Here is a 21308-nt window from a genome sequence, read left to right as displayed (position 1 = left end):
TCACATTTTCCTTCCACACACAGGTAGAATCTGGCTGTGATCTCAAAAGAGTCCATCTAGAAGGTCATATTCCAAACACGAGTGGTATATCAGGGAGAAGAACAATGCAAAGACCATTTAAAAGAACAACATCAAGATACTTGGTTTTATAATATATATATTTTTAAGTAAGTGAAGACAATATATTTTTTTTTTACTTCTTTCAGATGTTTTCTAAATTTGTCCAATTTAGTCATCCAATTGACAAAGCAAAGCAACCCCACGTTTGATCCAGTGTTGAGTGGGTTGGTCTGTTTTTAACAACATTGCAATGACAAAGTTAGTAGAATGTCCTGTAGTAGAAAGAGTTCCTTTCCGTTCACTTGTCTTGTAGAGGGGACAGACATAGGCATCCGACTTTATAATAAGAGACTTTGCAGCTTGAAAAAAAAGAAATACATTCATTTGATAAAGAGAAAACAATTATTCTAGGTACTAGAAGAACAACTATTTATCTTGTATATAAAATGGCCAGTACTGAATCTAAGATCATTATTATGAGATTTAAAGGTTTTTAAAGTTTGTTGCAAGTTTGGTATAACATGTTTGTGAAACAAGGCGAGTGATTGCACATGATGCATGATTCTAGGTGTAGAAGACAGGAATTGATTTTTTAAGTTCTGATCACTTAGCAGGCATGAAGGAACTAAAGAGGGAATTGGGAGGGAAGGAATAAGAGAAGGAGAGGGTAAGGAAGAGGGAATAAAATACAGTATAGGTAATGGGGGAGAACTGAAAGGAGAAACACAATTGCTTAGAGCTCTAATACAAGAAATCCGTAAATTAGAAGAAGCTGAAGTTTCTATTTGTTTTGAGCAGATTATTAATAAGAAAAACACACCAACTCTTACCAATTCACAAAAACAATCTATGTGCAACCCCAAAAAGCCAGATATGAGATGTTAGGAGTCTTTCTAAACTAAGGTTACATTTCTCATAGCTATAATTGAACCACCTTAATAATGAAAATATTTGATAGGTTAGGTGATGATTCTGATGATTTGTAAATGCTTTCATTTCTTGTTATTTAAGAATAAAAAATTTAGGGAAGAGAAAACAAAAAGAATGAGCCTCATTTTTTCAGACTTGTGGAAAAATTATGGTGGCAAAAGGAGGGAAGGAGCAAGTGGCTTCTCCCCAGGGGGAAAAGTGGCCTCCAGGCTATGTGGCTTGCAATAGCTATGCTTTGGGGCACCTGGCTGGCTCCTAGGCCTGGGGTTTTCTTATACCCCGAAAATGCTAGTCACTGGCTGGAGACTGTGTGACGCCTATCTGTGCCTCTGGGCAGTGTGCAAAAGGAGCCCAGAATCAAAACATGGCTGGGCAGCTACAGGATCTTTGAAACCCCTTGTAGAAGTGGGTGGGGAGAGGGATAAAGAGAATGGTACCTCCCATGGGCTAAGAGCATAAAGAAACAGAGTGATATTACAAAAACAGTCTAAGTGCCACACACAAAAAAGGGAGAATAATATATTTCCAATGTAAATAATGTAAATAGTCTGCCAATGTTTATTATAATTGAGCTAAAATCCTAAAAAGTTGAAGCAAAAACTTATTTGGAGGAGCAATTAATAATATCTATCATTATTCTCCCTAAAACTCAAAAAAATTTTGTTAAAAGAATATTTACTTGGTTTTATCCATATGATGGGCATCAGGTCAAACAGAAGTTTGGGATATTGTTCAGCAAGCAGTCCACTGTAAAAAGAAATTGACAGAAATTATTAGAAATAACTTATGAAATTTGCTTCTAAGAAGAGATTGCTACTTGGCTTTTAATATAAGGACGAGAGATATAGAGGAAAAGAAATGTAAAAAAAAGAAAAAGAAGAAGTAGCAATGAAGAATTGAGGTAAACAAAAGAAAATTATGGAATGGCAAAGTGTAAAATCGTGGACAAATATCAGTGTCTACCAATTTTTATCTTTTATTTTTAAGAAACAGGGTCTTGCTGCATCTCCCAGGCTGGAGTGAAGTGGTGTGATCACAGCTCACTGCAACCTTGAACTCCTGGGCTCAAGCAATCCTCCTGCCTCAGCCTCCCAAGTATCTGGGACTACACTCACACACCACCACACCCGGCTAATTTTTTGAAAATCTTTTCAAGATGGGGTCTTACTATGTTGCTCAGGCTGGTCTCAAACACCTGGGCTCAAGGGATCATCCTGCCTTGGTCTTTCCAAGTGCTGGGATTACAGGTGTGAGTCACCGAGCCCAGCTCTGCCAATTTTTAAGTACCATCCACGAGGCAGACACTATGCTGTCACATCTGACCCTCACAAATGATCCTGTCCCCATTCCTATTCCTATTTCACAGATAAAGACTGGAGGCTCAGAGACACTGAGTACTTTTCTCACAGTTACATAGCTCTTAAGTGCCAGCGTCAGGATTCAAACATAGATCTGCCTATCTAGAAAATCTAGTTTCTTTTCACTATGCTACATTGTTGGGTGGTTGGTTGGAAGGAAGGAAGAAGACAAATACCTACATAAGGCAAATTGAGTTAAGAACAATGGCTGTAAAGTGATGAAAAAAGAAAAAGGATAGGAATAATAAAATGAATTATGTGCAGTTGAGTCCCCTAACACCATGTGGAGCTATTTCTGTCCTGTCGGACTGCCTCATTGCTCCTTCTTATGTGATTTTTTTCCTTCCTCAGTCATTAGTGCTCCCCTGGGGGCAAAGTCTAACCCTGGCTCTGGAGATAGAGGATTATGCCTATAAATGGACCGTTAAAGACCAGAGCTCCAAGGGAAACATTTTCTCTTCTTCTCTCCCATGCTTATATATTTTAAGTGGAAATAGCATTGCTTAGTTTTCCTAAGAGTGGAAATTCAATATTTATTCTAAATATTTATTATCTTATCAAAATGCAAGAAAAGGTTTTCCATTCACTAACAGAAACGGGGACTTTATTATAACTAACTGTATATGGTTTAAAAGTGAGGCGGTCCTACACATTACAAAATGGAAGGTAACTTATAAAACAGAAGCAGCAGGAAAATAATTTTGGCTACCTTTTCTGCTAATAAGACTGTGGAAATATTAACCAAAAGTTATTCAGGACCTAAAGATAATCAGTCATCAATTGTCCTATCCTGAGTAATGAAGTAAGTAAGAATTCTGACATTATTTATTACTTGCCTTCTTTCCTAGAGGAGGCCTTTTGGTTTAAAAATAAAAAAGCAGCAGACCACTTATCTATGATTCAGCTACAGTTGAAAAGGTCTTTGCAACTACTGACCTTTCTCTGTCCCAGCGGGCTCCATCAAGATATAATCCGTGGATGAAGACGCCATCTTCTGGTGACTTGTCAGAGGTATCATAAGGAATAACCTGAAGGGAGAGGCACATGCTAGTAACCATCCCTCTCCAGACAACTTAGTCTCATAAAGAAAACATTAGCTAAATATTCAGAACACATTCAGGGAAACTCTACTATATAATAGCTTGTTAAACTCAACATACTTTCCGCCACAGAATATAAAAATGTGTAGTATGGCTCTTTTTGAAGCATTGTTATCAGTTTTTACTGTACCTCATATTAATTTTTGCTAAAACATTAGAACAGCATTGAATTCATTAAATCAAACATTAAAATATATAAAAGTTCTATCTTAGCAATAGCAAGACAAATATATAGTTTCTTCATGGAACAAAGAATGAAAAGAAGAAAAAATTCCTTGTATTAGGTTATAATATAGAAATTCTACTTAAATGTATGACTTGACATAGTGATACACTGTTGATTTTAAGGAGTTACTGTACCTCAAATTCATATCCTAGTAAATCAATTGGGGTGGTATATTTTCTGGCATAGTTCTGCATAGCTCCAGTTAAAAAGGCTTGGGTGAAAAAGAAGCCTGAAAGCCAAAACACACAAGGTTTCCCTGAATCATACCAGACCTACAAAGGGAAGACAAAATACATTATGTCCGTTTTAAAATTTATACAAGTGCCATCTGATGTACAATTCCTGGTTCTGTTTTTCGTCTGTGTTGCCCACACTTTCCATCACAAGACTCTCTTTCCTGACATCAAACACACAGCTTAGCTTGGCCCTCCTCCCTCTTTTCCCTTCTAGTTATTCTCCTTGGAAAATTCAAAATAATTTGAGTGTTAACCTGAATGAAACATAGTTTGAAAGATTCAAATCTGTACACGTGCAAAAAGCCACATGTAAATTATTTGGGAATTTATTATATTACTTATCCCACTCAAAAGCAACTGTCTTTAGATATCTGACACATGGTCTAACTGTAGCCCTCATACGCTGATTCCAGTTATTTAACCCCTTAAACCCCTGTTTCTACACCCGCTGCCCCACTCCAGTTCAGATATTCATGGGCTTCTTTCTGTACCAGTGTGTACCGTCTTCTTGCTTCTTCTCTCTCTGTTCAATATGTCTAGAAGAATGCTGCCAGAATATACCTCACTGTGCACAGTTTGGATCCGATTTAGCATCTTGCATAATTCTTCAGGGACCTACCAAATTCTACAGTGACACACCAAATTAAAGCTTAAACCTCTTAGTCTCCTATTCAAGATAATTCACAATCAGGCCCCAAATTGTATTTTTAGCTCTATGTCTTTTTTACTTCCCTTTGAGCATCCTACATTTTAATCAGACAGGACCATCTGCTGGTCTCTTCTGTGCTGAGTGGACATCTATTGTTTTTCCTGCCTATCTTAAAATGATACTCCCCTTTTCCTCTGGAGTACAAACCCTCCTCCATTCTAAGCATTTCTGGTGGTAGAATTCCACCTCGCCTCCTGGGGTGGGCATGTGATTCGTGCCTGGCCAATCAGACCTCCAGTCACAGTGATCGATTCAGGAATGGACATGTGACCCAATCAAAGCGAAAGATGCAGAAACTCTTGCTGGGACTTTTGGGGAAAAGATTCACTCTCAACTATCTGAAGTTGTGCAGATGTGAAGCTAGAGTTGCTGTTGCTATCTTGCTATTATCAGACAAGCACCTAACTGAGAATGGAGATAACCCAAAGGGAATGGAGCCAAGAGATGAAGTGCAGGAAGCCAGGACAAAGTACCCATGTTTGCACCCCAGGTCAGATCCTACCTGAAGCCACTTTAACCCCTGGACTTTCTAGTTACATGAGGGAACAAACTTTCCTTTTGCTTATGTCAAAATTTTTGTTACCTACAATGGAATCAGTCCTAAATAATACAATGCCCTTTATCCCACAGTTATACAGCTATCTCTAAGTCCTTTTCCTTTCTTTGCAGTATCCAAAACCATTCATCCTTTAGATGCAGCTCAAATGCTACCTCATCCATGAAACAAACTCTGCTTGCCTGAGCCCAAAGAACTCTCTCTTTTCTTTGAACTCCCAGAGCATTTTACATGTTGGTCTTTTATGGCTCTTACCATACTGTATTAATTTTCTTTAGATTCATAGCTTGTTTCCTTGTAGGCTACTGGCAGCTTGAAGGCAGGACTCATGCTGTAATCATCTTATCATCACAGAGCACACAACAAGGTGCTTTGAATAGAGTGGGTTCTCAATTGATATTTGTTCAATGAACAGATGAGTCAATGAACTTAGGGGTATGGAAAGAAGTCAGCTTTGCTCCCTAGGAGCAAGAGAACACAGTGCTGCTAGAGATGTTGCAACAGTACACACTAGCAGATCAAGAAGAGGTAGAGAAAGAGATGGAGTCTGACAAGGGCAAAAGCCAGGCAGAACCAGCACCATGCACAAGAAAGCCGTAACAACACAGAAGGCAAGTGTACAGAAAACTCTCTTGCTCAACCAGAGCTTCATTTAGCCAAGAATGTTATTAGTGTCTGTGGCCAATTAGCTACCATTTACTAAGTGCTTAGTACATGCCAGACACTATGCTCAGCACTTTACATGCATCACCTCATGTAGTCTATAAAATAATAGTGAGTTAGGTATTATTCCTCCCATTTTACAGACAAGGAAACTGGGGTGCAGAAAAATGGGTAACCTGTTCAAAGTCACAAAGATAGTAAGCGTTAGATCCAGGATTTATCCTGGGATCTTAGGCAGTACACAAAAAGCTCTTTTAAAAAGGCACAGGAAGGAGAAAGGGAAGATGCTATGGACTGAATGTTTTCCTCCAAAATTCACAGGTTGAAACCCTAATCTCCAAGATGATGGTATTTGGAAATGGGACTCCTGGGAGGTAATTAGGTCATTAGGATGGAGCCTTCACGATGGGATTATTTTTTAGTGCCCTTATAAGAAGAAATAGGAGAAATATTTCTCTCTCTGTCTCTCTCTTTTTCTCCCTCTCATCTGTGAACCAGGAGTGCCCTCACCAAGAACCTGACCATGCTGGTACCCTGGTCTTAGACTCCCCAGCCTCCAGAACTGTGAGAAATAAATGTCTGTTAAGTTATCCAGTCTAGGCCAGGCCTGGTGCCTCACGGCTATAATCCTAGCACTCTGGGAGGCCGAGGTGGGAGGATTGAGTGAGGTCAGGAGTCCGAGACCAGCCTGAGCAAGAGCGAGACCCCGTCTCTACTAAAAATAGGAAAAATTGGCCAGATGTGGTGGCGCATGCCTATAGTTCCAGCTACTTGGGAGGCTGAGGCAGGAGGATGGCTTGAGCCCAGGAGTTTGAGGTTGCTGTGAGCGAGGCTGACGCCACGGCACTCTAGCCTGGGCAACAGAGTGAGACACTGCCTCAAAAAAAAACAAAAAAAAGCTATCCAGTCTATTTTACTTTGGTATAGCATCCTGAACTAAGACAAAAATGAACAGGGTAAATGGTGAGAGAGAAATGAGGAAAGCATAGAAAATTCAGATGATTCATTTGCTTAACTGTTAACTCTAGGAACCGTCAGGAGGTGAAGAGTCCAGGAGAAAGAAAGATGATGAAAAACGGTAAACCAGCTTCTCTAAGGGTAAGAGGACAAAGGAAGAAACCCTTTCAGTATTCTATTCCATACTGTTTCTTTTGTTACACACATCATCTACATAAAAGGCTTCTATAAATTAAAAAATAATACAAAAGAAAAATGGGCCTAGATATGAATAGGCAATTCACGGAAGAAAATACAAATGGAAAACACACGTGGCAAAAGAAGCACAGGCTCACTAATAATCAAAGAAAGTCAAATTGAAACAACAAGATATGGTTGACCTATCAGATTAACAAAAAATTTAAAGGGATATATGAGAAAGCCAGGTCCTCATAAACACTGGCTGTTATATGATTAGCTTATGCAGTGAAACAAAGCTTTTGTATTTTATTAATAAAACGGCAACTGAACACTGAAAGATCATATACCTGTGTGAATTTCCAAAAAATATTTTTGGGATTCTCCCCGCCCCATACTCCTGCATAAACATCAACCATAGGATGGGAGCAAGCAGTGGAGCTGAGAAGGAAAAGCAGTGTCCTGCCTTGTGTTTATCAGTGCAGGAGGGTGAGAGGATTCCAAGTACTCATCTTTTCCCTGGTTTTATCAGATAAGAGGATAAGAGGCAATTTTAAGACAACAGCTAATTATTGATAAATCCAAGCTTTGCTTTTTTGGTGATTTACTATCAGTATTAAAATCATGAGACAACATTAAACTGTGGTCTCCTAGAACAATAAACATAGAATCTGGAAATATGTAAATGTCACATATTACTCGGGTTTGGGTAATGTAAAATTTTAATTTTTCAATCAGTGCTTTGAAATGTGTGTCTTTTTCAATATTCTAAAATTTTGGTTGGATTACCATGGAACTACTAATCACATTCCATTCAACTCAAGAGACATTCAAGCGATCACAGCCCATTACTAACATTGCCCCAATCAACCAAAAACATACAAAAAAAATTGTGTGTGTGTGTATGTATGTTTATAAAACCAACCTTTTACCTGTAAAAACTTCAACCGGGCTAGAAAATCTGTGATGTAACTTCCTAGGGGTTTAAGACTTGGGTATGATCGTTTGGCCCATATTTCTGGAACCTTTCCAATAAGTAAGCTGCCAGAGAGAGCCTCCAATGCAGAATCCATTACAACCACGCCCTTAATAGCCTTTTCAAGGTCCAGTAGGGTTTTACGTATAGTTCTAATTAAGCTGCAATGAAAGAAATTATGTCGTTAGCATATATATGGTGGTAAATATCAACATATAGTCTTTCCAGAAGAAGGATAGCAGGAATCTCATTCACAGCTTTATGGGAGTGTTTCCCAAAGAGTGTTCACCTCCCATTTCATGGGATGTGAGGTCATTTTAGGTGACACATGTGTGAACATTTTTCATGTTAATTATTACATACATATTTTAAAATATAGAATGTAATATAACTGGCATATCAAAATTTTTGCTTACTGGCTATTTTTGCTTAGGACTTGGCTCATTTAAGAAGAGAATTATTTAAGGAACAATACCAAGTAAACAATATTATGAGTGACATGAAAATATGAAAAAAGTTATAAAAGTGTTATGCAAACTAGGGAAACACTGCATTAAAACATAAACTGTATACTCATTCATACATTTGCAAATACTTTGCTTCCAACTTAGGCCCAAACTGCTAAGAATATCACAAATATACTTATAATGAGGGTTTTAGGCTAGAAGCCTAAGCAGCTGAGAGACAGCATGTTATTATACGTAAATAAATATAATCTTTGTATAAGAAATACTGAATTAAGGCATCACGTGTTTTATTATATTTTATTTTAAAATGTCAACAAGTCTGGAAACCAAAATAAACTTGGAAACTCTACAGAAAATTCATAACCAAAACAATTCTCCATTCCTTAAGCCTGCATTAAATTGAAGAAAATTCAATTAAAAAATTCAAAGCAAATAATTGGATTGTTATCATGGGATACCTATTCAACTTAGATTGATTGGATTGGACTCAGTAAGGAAAGAGAGGTACTTATGTGTCAGGTCACAGAACAATGACAAAAAATACAATTATACATAGGCCTAGTTAACACTTATTCTGTCTTTAATCCAGAAAATAGTAATAGATGGGTAAGAAATTGTAATTAATGAATATTTTTAACCAGTAAGAACAGATCTCCTTTTCTTTTATTTTTACATTAAAAAGATATCCTCTGTTATGGAGCAGAAAGGGGAAAAGTCTAAAGAAATGACAGGTTTTGATAACATTTCTTGAAGTTTTCAATTTGAAACCATTGTATCTTTTTATCGCCTTTAGCTGGTTGCCTTCTGAATCACTGGGGATATAGACTCTTACTTGTTAAATCTTTCCATTTCTTGTACTAACACAGTATTCATACTCTCTTCATATCTCACAGGATACTTTATCAGTGCTGCTTCAATGTCAAAATCATAAGGGAGCTAAAAGAATAGATTTTGAAGATCACAAATTACTCTCAGAATGAATAATTAGCTTCACTCAGCTGTAATATTAATAATAGCTAACAATAGGGTGTTACTATGTGTGAGGCACTGTGCTAACTGTTCTGGACACATTATCTTATTTCATCCTTTCCATAAAATCTTAGGTGTTCATTACTCCTTTCATTTTACAGATAAAGACAGTTGCATACAGAGAATTTAAGTAACTGGTCCAAGGGCACACAGCTAAAAATGGTCTGTTTAATCCACAAGTCTCTGACTCTAAGCCCCATATTCTTAACGACTAGAGCACTTTACAAAAGATATATATTTCTGAAAAGCTGTCTAATTTCTTTTAGTAAGTTGAATCTTATTTTCCATTCACAAAACTGATTTCCATTCATAAAAATGATTTCATAACTGTTTCATATTTATTTCTAATCAGTTATCAGCTGGCTCCAAATAGCTTAGCTTACCCCGCTGTCAAATAATTACTCTGTGTAAATGTAGCAGGGTTCTAGGACATAGCAGGAGAGAAGGCCATTGAGTGCCTGATTTCTACGAAGCATCTCAGAGACACTTAAGGAGCAGTGATGAAGGGAACATTGGGACTGACGATCAAGTCTCAAGACATTGGAATTCATACTTCTAAAGGGGCAAAGAAGTTTCCCAATCAGGGAAGTCCTAAACTAAGAAGGCTGAGCTGCCTATACTGTCCCAGGTGATAGTCCCTGGCTACTATGAAAGAGTTCTTCTAAGTCACATAGGTGTTGTCATTCAAGGGCCCCTTGGCTCAGACAACTCTCTTGCCCCATATATGTCCCAAATGCCTCTGCCAGGTACCTTGTTAGGGATCTTGTAAGAGCCCCCATCCTGCGAGGGCCAGAACCTTTCCCCACAGTGATAAACCATAGAAGCAGTAGGGCCAGGGGTGAGAAGAGGCACTATGGCAGAAGCAGTACAGGAGTTGGGGCTGGAGCATGCTAGTTGGCTTTTGCCCACAGCTCGGGCAGTGCTTCTCTCCTGCCTCCCCCAGTGGCCACAGCCAGGCCTCCGCTGAGTAGGCTCCCCTGAGGGAATGGAGTGAGGGTAAACTAGTGGCGCAGCCATGGCTTTGAAGGCACGTGGACTAGGGCCGGGTTCTGCTCTGTTAAGAGTGCCTGACACTGAAATCTGGGGATAATTATAGTACTTACCTTGGAAGGGAGTTGTGAACATCTGTGCTTAAGATCATAATCTTTTAAAAGTACACCTTAGTAGTTCCTTACAGGGAAAGACTTACAGGGAAAAGATGAGACTAGAGAGCGCCATTCCACTTTACTTAGAAGGGCTAAGTACATTGGATTGCATTATGAAAAGAAAAAGCTGTAGCAGCTGACTTAGCACCGATCTTATCTGTGTCTAGATCTAATCTATACCTGTGCCTCCTCACTTCCTCAGGTCTAGGTTAAAAACTATTCTCTCCTTGAACCAGCAAGTTCAGAACATTTCCTCTATTTTTAAAAGTAGGCCCTTTACCTTTTTTTTAAAAGAAATAATAATAAATCATATGTACACTAGCTCCTCCACAACTATAGTTACTAAGAACTTACTATGTGCCAGGCATTTTGCAAACCATTTTAAATTCATGATCTCCTTAATGTTCTCAAAAACCTTATGCAATAGGTTCTATTACCACCACTTAACAGATTTGGAGACTAATGCTTAAAGAGGCAAAATATCTTGCTCAAGGTTACAATGCTGGTACATGAAGTTTTCGAATTGTCATTTCAGTACCATTTCTATTTATATTATATTAAAAGCAACATAATTTAAGCTAAACATTACCTTGTTGAGAATATCTTTGGTAATTTCTAATAGAATCTGGTCAGTACTTCCTGAGGCTCCTGTCTGTTTGGAGCCTCCTTGGGTGAGCAGCAATGACTCAAAGAGGATTTTTGTTTGTTGAAGATCTTTGGAGATGTCAACATTTTCATGCAGTCCAAATATCTCAGGGTGTTGAGTAAATGGAAGTTTCTACCAGAAAGTAGATTAAGCATGCATGACATTTTTACTGGATACTGAAGGGGATCAGGATATTCCTTCCCAAAACATGCCACTTTGGTACAAGGATTATTTTGAGTGGGGGGCAATTAAGAATCAACAGATATAGAAAGAGTTCTATGCCCTCCCCTTATCTGCCTAAAAGCAGGATCTAAATTTTTCTTTGTGACTGTGGCATAAATTTCCCCCTTTCCTGTACTAGGATGAGGAGAGTGACCCTTGTCACCAGAGACAGAGAGCTGGCACAGAGTTGAATCTGCTTAAACAGACCTTACTACAGTAACCCTTATATTCCATTAGTTTCCCCCATATATTTTCTAATCGCTTTCCTAGAATGCATTACCCCTTTACCATCTGTAGAAGCACAAACCCCCTTTCATTTGTCTAGTTACTTCTCCACAATTTATCTTCCTTTGCTAACATGGTAAATGTCCAAGTATAACTGCTTCATTTGGTTTTCACTCCTTTTCTGCAAAGCCCCAGTACACATAAAAGTAGTTATTTTGATACAAATTATATGCCTTTTCTCCTGCTCATCTGTTTTTTGTCTGTTTAATTGGCAGGCCCAACCACTGAACACAAGAGGGCAAAGCAAAGGTTTTTCCTCCCCTACGATACATTAAGTCATAAGGCAGACATGCGCAGACCAAAAAAGGGTTAAAAATCAGCTAAATAGCAAATAACAAAAGACTCAAACTTTTCCAATTTTCAGTAATTACTAGGAAATAAAGGTACTGAAAGTTGATCGAAACTGTAATACTCGTCTAAACCTATACATTAGAGGGGAACATTTCACCATTTGCTTTTAGAAAAATCACACACAAATATAACCCTATTTCCAATGACATCAGTTACCTTAATGAATTCAATGTAGTCCTCATAAGTGCCTTTGGGAGGCGCAAAATAGTTTCCACTGGGAGAAAACTTATAATGAGGGTTTTCAATTATATGTGAATTATAAAAGTCAGCCAGCATGGTTAACAGGAGACGTCTGTCCCAATCATCTGTCACCCTTCCTCCGTAATTACACTCCCCGGTCAGATAAGATATAGCTTCAAATGGAATTGTATCATATTCATTTATAAATAACTGAAACAAAGGAAATGAAACAAGAAAAGTTTTAAAGTCTTTCACTAGCATTCCACGACAGCAGGCAGAAAAAAAAAAAGTCTTTCATTTCATTTCCATTTCAAGATGACATTAAATTATTTATCTATCTACATATCTAGAAGGGTTGAAAGAATTCATGGGCTGTCTTTGGGTGGCTGGGATTGCTAGTATTTTATTTTAAATTACTTTGCTTATCTGCATCTCCAATTTTTTCTGAAATAAATATATATTGTTTCTGTAATGAGAAAAACATTTAATACAAAAAAGATGACATGGAAATTACCAAGTCTTTTTCATATGAATTTGGATAAACCTTGTTTTAGAGCACTGGCTCTCAACTGGGATCAGTTTTGTCCCCAAGGGTACATGTGACAATGTCTGGAGATAATTTAGATAGTCACAACTGTGGTAGGGGTGGGGTGCTACTGACATCTATTGGGTAGAGGTCCAGGATGCTGCTAAACAATGCACAGGACAGCTGCCCACAGCAAAAAACTATCTGTCCCAAAATGCCAGTGATGTCAAGGCTGAGAACCAGACGCCTGGTTTAGGGCATCTTTTACAATGTGAGAAAAACAAAGCAATTTCAAACTTTAGTGCCAGAGCCTCATTCACACACTATGACACAGTTCTACTGGTGGACAATACATATCAATTCTAATTTCCTTATTATTATTATAATAATCGTAATAGAAACTATTTGCATAGCATTTACATTGTCTTATTCATCTTCCACTAACTCTGTAGAGTAGGAAATGGAGTCTGGAAAATGTGAAGCAATATGAAGGCCTGAATTTTTTTCTTCCAGTTCCAGATCCCATACATTTTCTAATATACAGGAATTTTTGGTAGTATGTGTACTGGGATGGTATAAGTTACAGGTTGAGAGCTTTTCCTGTCCATGAAGGTTACCTAATAGTGCAGGAATTATAGCAGAAATGGTGTACATTTTGGCAAATGAGAGGAGCCAAGAAAAAAAAAGAAAAGAAATGGTGTACAACTGAGAAAAAATATTTCTAAATTCTCCAGAGCCAAGTTAAAAGAAGGCCTAATTCTTTGTTTAGGATTCCCATGTTTTCAGAAGGAAGAAAAATGTCAAGAGATATGAGAGGGGGGCTGAGAAAAAAGGAAGGTCATCTTTTTTTTTTTTTGAGATAGAGTCTCACTCTGTTGTCCAGGCTAGAGTGAGTGCCGTGGCGTTAGCCTAGCTCACAGCAACCTCAAACTCCTGGGCTCAAGCGATCCTCCTGCCTCAGCCTCCTGAGTAGCTGGGACTACAGGCATGTGCCACCATGCCCAGCTAATTTTTTCTACATATTTTTAGTTGTCCAGCTAATTTCTTTCTATTTTTTTTAGTAGAGATGTGGTCTCACTGTTGCTCAGGCTGGTCTCGAACTCCTGAGCTCAAACGATCTGCCTGCCTTGGCCTCCCAGAGTGCTAGGATTACAGGCGAGAGCCACTACACCTGGCTCAAGGTCATCTTTTTTTGAGAAGGGGTTATTTGTGAAAAGAGGAAAGTTTCTCCCCTTCCTCTCTTTGTGGGAGGAGAAAGTATGTTCAACTGGGTCTCTTCCCTCCCCAAAATTGAAGGAAGAGACCCCAAGAGAATTTAATGTTAAATATGCAAGAAGTAGAGACCAAAAACTCATTCCCTGGTTGTCTATCCACTTAGCCATCAGTTTTCTTATTTGCCTTTCTGCGGAGAGGGATCCTATGGGTACGACCAGGTGAAGATGGTTTAAAGATTAATCCCTTCTCATGTTTCCAGTCCCTAAAGATATGAAAGATGGATCCAGCCAATGCTTGCAGTTTCCAGTGTTGGGGCTAGGAAGGTTGATGACACTGGAAGTTGCAGGCCGGGGCCCAGCCAGAAAATGGAAAAATTCTCAGTTGATTGACTATGTGCAGTATGATGATTTTAGCAAAATGTTCTTCAAGCTTAGGCTGTACCAACCAAACTGGTCTCACAAGCCAATGTTTAAAATCAATGTCATTTCATCATGTATTTACAATTCCATACACAACAATTTCAACAATTGTTAAAAGGATTTTCAAATTGACAGATTTATTCCAGTTAAGGTTTGTGCTCTGATATTTTTTAAAGAGTTGATAAAATATCAATAATTTTTATAAAAATCATCTGTTGTAATTTTTTATTTTAAAGTTTAGCATAAACATGATTAAATAATTATAGTCTTACAAAAACCTACCTGACTGAAATCTAACAGCATATAATTGGGCTTTATCAATGCTTCCCTTTTCCCTTCATGAGGCCCCATTTCATAAAGGTACTTCAGAACAGCAAAGAAGCAGAAAAATATTAATCTTCTGTGGTTGTATGAAAAGCCAGCCCCTCACTTTCCCAAGCTCCCTTACAGTGAAAGCCTACACCTGTGACCTGGGCCTGGCTACTGAGCTGCATCCACCTGAGACTAACTGGGGGGATTAGGGTACAAAGAGGTAGGAACAGCATAAGAGTCTCTTTGAATATGGTCTTGGCATCAGAGGCCCTGCAGTAGACTAGAGTCTACGTGGCAGCCATGCAAGCTGTGGTGTCTGATATTCAACAAAGGTAGAGATGCTGCCCTTACCAGACATGGTATGATTCTGCACATGACTCTAGATACTTTCCTCTGAGCTTGGCTCTCCAGACATCTTTGAGCAACCCAATTTCCTTTCAATAAATTACTTTTCTGCTTAAAGTAGACAAGCTCTTTCTGTTGATTGATAGACCTAAACTGTAGAATTGACTAAGTAGAGGAGGAGAGTAGAAGATAGTGAGGACCTATATAAAGCTAACACTGAGGGTGGCACTGCAAAAAGACGGAAAGAACCAGGGTCCTTGACGACAACACTGTTGTGTTGCTGAATCAACCAACCCCAGAGCTTGTCCTTCCTCTGAATCTCCTTTTTATATGAGATAATAAGTTTCATTATGGTTTAAGCCAGTTTGAATCAGGTTTTTCATCACTTGCAGCAGAAAGAATCTAGACAGAGATAGTGCTTCATAACCATAGTTATTACTATCTGCCCACCTATTAGTGGTGTTGGGAGAACTGGATCAGTTATTCTAAGCAAAGGGACTTGCATACGGCCAGGTAAATAGTGATCCTTCACAAATGTTAATTTCTTTCTAACTTTACCTGTAGTTGTCGGATACTGATGCGCAAGTCTGATTCATTAAATCCATATGGAATATTCCAACCAAGAGGACCAAATTTCTTTCTCTCTTGCACAAGGGCATGAAAAAAACAAACTCCAAACAGCAACTTCTCCCATGCCTTTAATATAAAAATTATACAAGAAAAAATTCTCATCAGATTTCTATCAGTAAAATAAAGGGAATTTTTTTTTCCATTACAAGATTCTATGAGCACTTATCCCTACAAACTTCTATTTTAAAATGATGCTATCTAAAATAATATTTAACTGTAAAAAGTGTTCATCTTATGACTTAATTCAAACTTCCAAAGCTAGATAAACTACAATAATATTAAACTTTATTAAAATGCAAAAATGTTATCATTTTACCAAACTATTGGCCACTAATACTTTGGTATTATTCATAGACATTTACAACTTAAATATTTGAATGTTATTCTCTAGACTTGGTGGCATATACTTGAGACTACAAGTGCAGAGGAATGATTAATCATTATGATATGAATAAATCACAATACATAATCCCTGACTTTGTGACTTTCCATTTGGAAAACTTTTTTTTTTTTTTTGAGACAGTGTCTCACTCTGTCACCCAGGCTAGAGTGTAGTGGCATCATAACAGCTTACTGCAACCTCAAGTTCCTGGGCTCAAGCAATCCTCCTGCCTCAGCCTCCCGAGTAGCTGGGACTACAGGCATGTGCCACCACATCCAGCTAAATTTTTCTATTTTTTGTAAAGATAGGGTCTTGCTCTTGCTCAGGCTGGTCTCGAACTCCTGAGCTCAAGTGATCCTCCTGCCTCGGTCTCCCAAAGTGCCAGGATTACAGGCATGAGCCACTGTGCCCAGCTGTAAATAATTTTTGAAACCACTGTTTATTTGATCTGTTCGTGGCATATTTGTGTGTGTGATATGTATGTCACGTTGGCCTCTCGCTAAACTGTGTCAGTGCTGTAGAGAATGGCCACCCATTTCTTTAAGGTCCCCTCAAATAAATTTCAAGTATGATACATGGCATGTATTTTAAGTTAGACCATTTCAAACATAGCTCCAAATCCAATGAAAATCTAGCCAGCTATTTTTATGTGATGCAGTAGAAAAAACTATTTCTTTAATATTAAAATGTAAGTACACTAATGCTTTACTGAATAGATGTATTCTTGAAATGTTGTAAGTAAATCAAAGCATATTTTAAATATCTAGATGAACGCTGTGATGAAATATATAATAGCAGAAGACCCTTTTGGTAATGAGAGCAATTACTTAATTTACATCTGCAAACAGGGACTTTACTTCTGTTCTGATTTGGATGCCTTTTGCTTTCTTTTTCTTGTCTAATTGTTCCAGCTACGACTTCCCATCTCTGATGAATAGAAGGGAAAGGGGTGGCCTCCTTGTCTTGTTCCTGATCACAGAGGGCAAACTTTCAGTTTTTCACTGTTGAGTATATTAGCTGTGGAGTGGACTTTTCATATTTGCTTTTACTATGTTGATATAATTTGGTTCTTTTCCTAGTTTGTTGAGAGTTTTTATTATGACTGAGTATTGAATTTTGTCATAGGCTTTTTCTGCATCTATTGAGATGATCATGTAAATCAATGAATTTCCTTCATTCTGTTAATGTGTATCACATTAATTGATTTTTATAAGTTGAATCATCTTTGCATCCCAGGGGTAAATCCCACTTAGTTCTGGTGTATCATGTGCTGTATTTATACAAGTTCCTGAGCCCCTACTTCAAATTTAGTGAGTCAGAATCCCAGGAGTGGGGCGCCGACATTTTTATCTTTAACAAGTCCCTCAGCTTTATGGGTATTATGATTGAGCTTGCCTTCCATAGGTTTCCTTCAACTAAAATGTAAGCTCCACGAAGTCAAGGATTTTTATATGTTTTTATACATTTATATGTTCATTGCGATATTACCAGGTCCTAGAAGAGTGCCTTGCACCTAGTAGGTGTTCAATAAATATATATTAAATGAATGAATGAAGACACAGAAATGTATGCCTGCTCTTAAGGAGAATACAACTGATTATAGGAGACAGATATACAAACCGACAAATAACTAATATCATTGCTAGATAATTCAGATGCCCAAGACATCAACAACCTGTGACTATAAAGATCTATTTACTTTTAATAGCAAACAATGACAGTTGAAATTATTGCTGGCTGAATTGTCAAAATTAGCTTTATCAAAGGGCATCCCAGCTATTTCTGGGAGCCTCCAGTGGAGTTTCTTATGTATCTACAAAACAGTCATCTGCAGAAACCCTAAGGCAATGGTTTTCAAAGTGTGATTCCAGGACCAGCTGCATCAATATCACCTAGGAATTTGTTAGAACTGTAAATTCTAAAGCCCCATCCCAGACCTCTGAATCAGAAACTCTGGGGGTGAGGCCCCCCAAGAGGTGTTTGAACAAGCCCTCCAGGAGAATCTGATGCACACTGAGACCCCATGTCATAGGCCATTTACACTCTTTTCTTCTCTTACACCAGCTTCCATTTGTTTGTACCACCAGAGAAGTTGCTTGATGAAGCCTTACTCATTGCCACTGTTCCTCATAAACATGATACATGGCAAGGGTGCTAACTTCAGATGTCTCACAAATCCCAATACTTAAGGTGCCAGCATTGCTTGCTCAATGTTGTAATGCAGAAGGAGCCAGAGTGTGTCTTCTCCAACTCAGCACCATTTTTATTTGAGTCATCTGACCCCAAATTAGTTCTGCTTGTGCTTAAAATCTTTCAAAGCTTCCCTTCTCTGTTTCTGGCCTTCACCTCTAATTGCAGGGGCTCAAACTCTGGATGGGGATCAGAGACCACGCTACCTTCTCCATTCTACTAAGCTCTCTTTCTAGCCCAAACCACAAAATATTCCCTTTCTCCCAGAGTTACAAACGAAATTACTGTGTAGAACTAGGGGAACACAGAAGTATCATTAGGCAGAGGGAAACTAGCTGACTTTCAAAGAATTCAGTTCTTTATTTTACCTTCACTATCACTCTTTTTCAAGCTCAAATAGGCAAATACAATAAGTAGTATATGTTGGGATGATGACAGGGGGATGATTTTTTCCCAGTACTATTTCCTCCCATGTGGGGAGGCCTCAATTAATATAATACTCCTGAGTTTTCTCTGTCCTTGTACTCACTGTAAGAGAGGGGAGGGGCCTATCTGACTGATAAATTTGGGGAAAATTAACTAGATATGCTTGGCTTAGCTTCTCTCTTAGAAGTGAGCTTCCTGCAGGAAACTGAGTTTTCCTTTGTTCCCCTCGGTGGATAAATTTTCTTAATTCTGGGTTCAGTAATATGAAACCACTTTGGTTATAGATATGTTACATCTTCCAACCTAGCCTATGTCAATAATTAAGGTTATAATTTGGTTCTCATATGTTTAGAGTTTTTTTCTCAATTAGTAAGAATTCAGGCAGGGAAATGAGTACTATTTATTGTGACCCTTAAACTCCTCAATACCCTGTATAAAACTGTTTTAGATGGATATACCAAAAAGCATTATTAATATGCTAAAGCATGATTCCCCCAGAATTTAAGTTCCATGAAGGCAGATTTCTTTGTGTGTCTATTTTGTTCTCATTGCCTTTATACCTAGTATCTAGGAGAGTGCCCAGCACACTTATTTGTTGAAAGAATAAATAAATGATGTGAAAATAGATTTCTACTTTCAGGTCTTAATAAAAAATACTGTTGGGCTTTGGTTTACAAAGTATGATATATTCATTCATTCAACATTTATTTTAATGTCTACTATATGGGAAGCAGAACAGAAACCACTGGGAATAAAATGATGAACAAGATAAGCATAATTTCTGTCTTGTAGGGTATGCTTAAAGTATAAAAAAATTATTAAATAAAAATTTTACATTTCCATATTTTATCAGTATAAAAATACATTTTAAAAGTTCCAGAAGATGAATATTACCAGTTCCTTTCCCTGGCATCCCTTGAAAAACTCAGGATCAGAAACTGGATCAGTGAGATATGATTGAAGGAGATTTAGCCGAAGACCCGTGGGAGGTTCATTAGTCATTTTTACTCCATTCTGTAGAATTGTTACTGGGAACTAGGACAAAATAAATAGAAAGCATTACACAAGGTAATAAGCTCAGGTTCTAAAAATCCACACACTAGTGGATTAAAAAAATAGGTATAATGGAGAACTACAGAAATATTTTTAAAACCTCTTAAGGTTAAGCATCTAAAACTTGATTAGGATACACAGTGTAACAGATAGCTAAATAAATATACTGAACTCTACAGGAAATAAGCATACTTTTGGAGATGGATAGCTTGTGAGCCAAAGCCTAAACGAAGAGTTACAGGTTTCAGAATTAAAATCTTCACATATTTTTTCCAACATGGGCATCCAAGAGACTGCAAGGTGACAATTCTGTAGACAAACCCAAGTTCCTTCTTCTACTGCGGCTCTTATCATTTTTGTTGCAACTGGTCCTTGTCCCTGACCCAGTGAAATAGCTTGAAACTTATTTCCAGACATGGATTTATCATTTGCAAATTTCAGCAGACCTATGAAGGGCACAAAAATATGGTCACACTACTTACTCTAAAATTATACGATATGCCATATGTATAGGTGTTTTGTCATAGAAAATTCTAGTTACCTTTCCCTATAAATACTAGGTTTACTAACTGATTTGTAATCACATAAGAAATGGGTATTGAGCAAGATGTTTTATTTATAATTTCTTAAAAGTTTACAGTATAGTCACTTACTGGCCATAGGATCTGCTCCTGGAGATAGCACAAAAATTAAGGGAATGGTGCAATTTGAATCCAAGTAACTCTTTGTCAAATCAAATGGTGGAGGCTCTACAAACTTTTTCCCTAATTTGTCAGTTACATAATTTGTTATAGCTGGGGCTATCTATTGAAGAGAGAAGAAATGATCGTTAGAGTAATTTTTATTTCACATAATAGATTTATTATTTAAAAAAATAGGGAATAAAATTTGAATCTAATGGTCAAGAAAAGCATGCAGCATATCATAAACAAAGCACTAATTTTTCTGATATATAACAATGTCTGTAAATCTATAGGGCAAGACAAACAATCCAAAAGTGAAATGGGCAATGGAGATGAACTGTTTACAGAAAATGAAGTAGAAATGGATCTTAAACATATTAAAATATGCTCAACCTCATTCAGTATAGCAGAGACTACAAATTATCCCACTTCTTTGTCTCTTTTTGGTAACAGAATCTTAAGTTTTCCCAACATTTCTTGCAGGTAATGTGGCCATGTGGCTAAGTTTTGCTGGAGAGATATACAAGTAGAAATTATATATGGAACTTCCAGATCATATTTTTATAAGGAAGCTATTTGCCTTCCACACTTTCTTTCCCTCTTCGACAGTGTTCACAGCCAGCTTCAGTCTTGCTGATGAGGACCACACTGTAGGCATGAGAGAGACCACACTCAGAGCATGAGTTTCTGGATGATCTCAAGAACTGAGCTGTCCTGTCAGCCCTAATCATTTGCCTCTGGGCTGCTAGGAGAGAGAGAAATTAACTTCTATTTTATTTGAGCCACTGTATTTTAGATCTCTTTGTTACAGCACCTTAGTCTATACCCTAATACTCATAAAAAATATAAATTAT

General features: G+C 37.7%; 1 protein-coding gene across 1 annotated transcript in view; it reads right to left on the bottom strand.

Moving 5' to 3' along the window:
- Positions 1-140: 140 nt before the first annotated feature.
- DNAH12 (dynein axonemal heavy chain 12) overlaps positions 141-21308 on the bottom strand; it is a 153189-nt gene continuing 132021 nt past the window's right edge. The window contains exons 62-73 of the mRNA XM_045530444.1: positions 20425-20575; positions 19964-20217; positions 19613-19753; positions 15649-15786; positions 12250-12483; positions 11179-11367; positions 9248-9351; positions 7905-8109; positions 3809-3946; positions 3285-3376; positions 1670-1737; positions 141-419 (exon numbers count right to left, since the gene is read on the bottom strand). Coding sequence (XP_045386400.1) covers positions 229-419; positions 1670-1737; positions 3285-3376; positions 3809-3946; positions 7905-8109; positions 9248-9351; positions 11179-11367; positions 12250-12483; positions 15649-15786; positions 19613-19753; positions 19964-20217; positions 20425-20575 — 1905 coding nt within the window. The 3' untranslated portion in view covers positions 141-228. The remainder of the gene's footprint in view (positions 420-1669; positions 1738-3284; positions 3377-3808; positions 3947-7904; positions 8110-9247; positions 9352-11178; positions 11368-12249; positions 12484-15648; positions 15787-19612; positions 19754-19963; positions 20218-20424; positions 20576-21308) is intronic.

The sequence above is a fragment of the Lemur catta genome, chromosome 18, assembly GCF_020740605.2.
Source record: "Lemur catta isolate mLemCat1 chromosome 18, mLemCat1.pri, whole genome shotgun sequence".
NCBI classification, from domain to species: Eukaryota; Metazoa; Chordata; class Mammalia; order Primates; family Lemuridae; genus Lemur; species Lemur catta.
The sequence above is the reverse complement of the archived record's forward strand: the minus strand, read 5'-3'. Positions and strand labels throughout refer to the sequence as shown.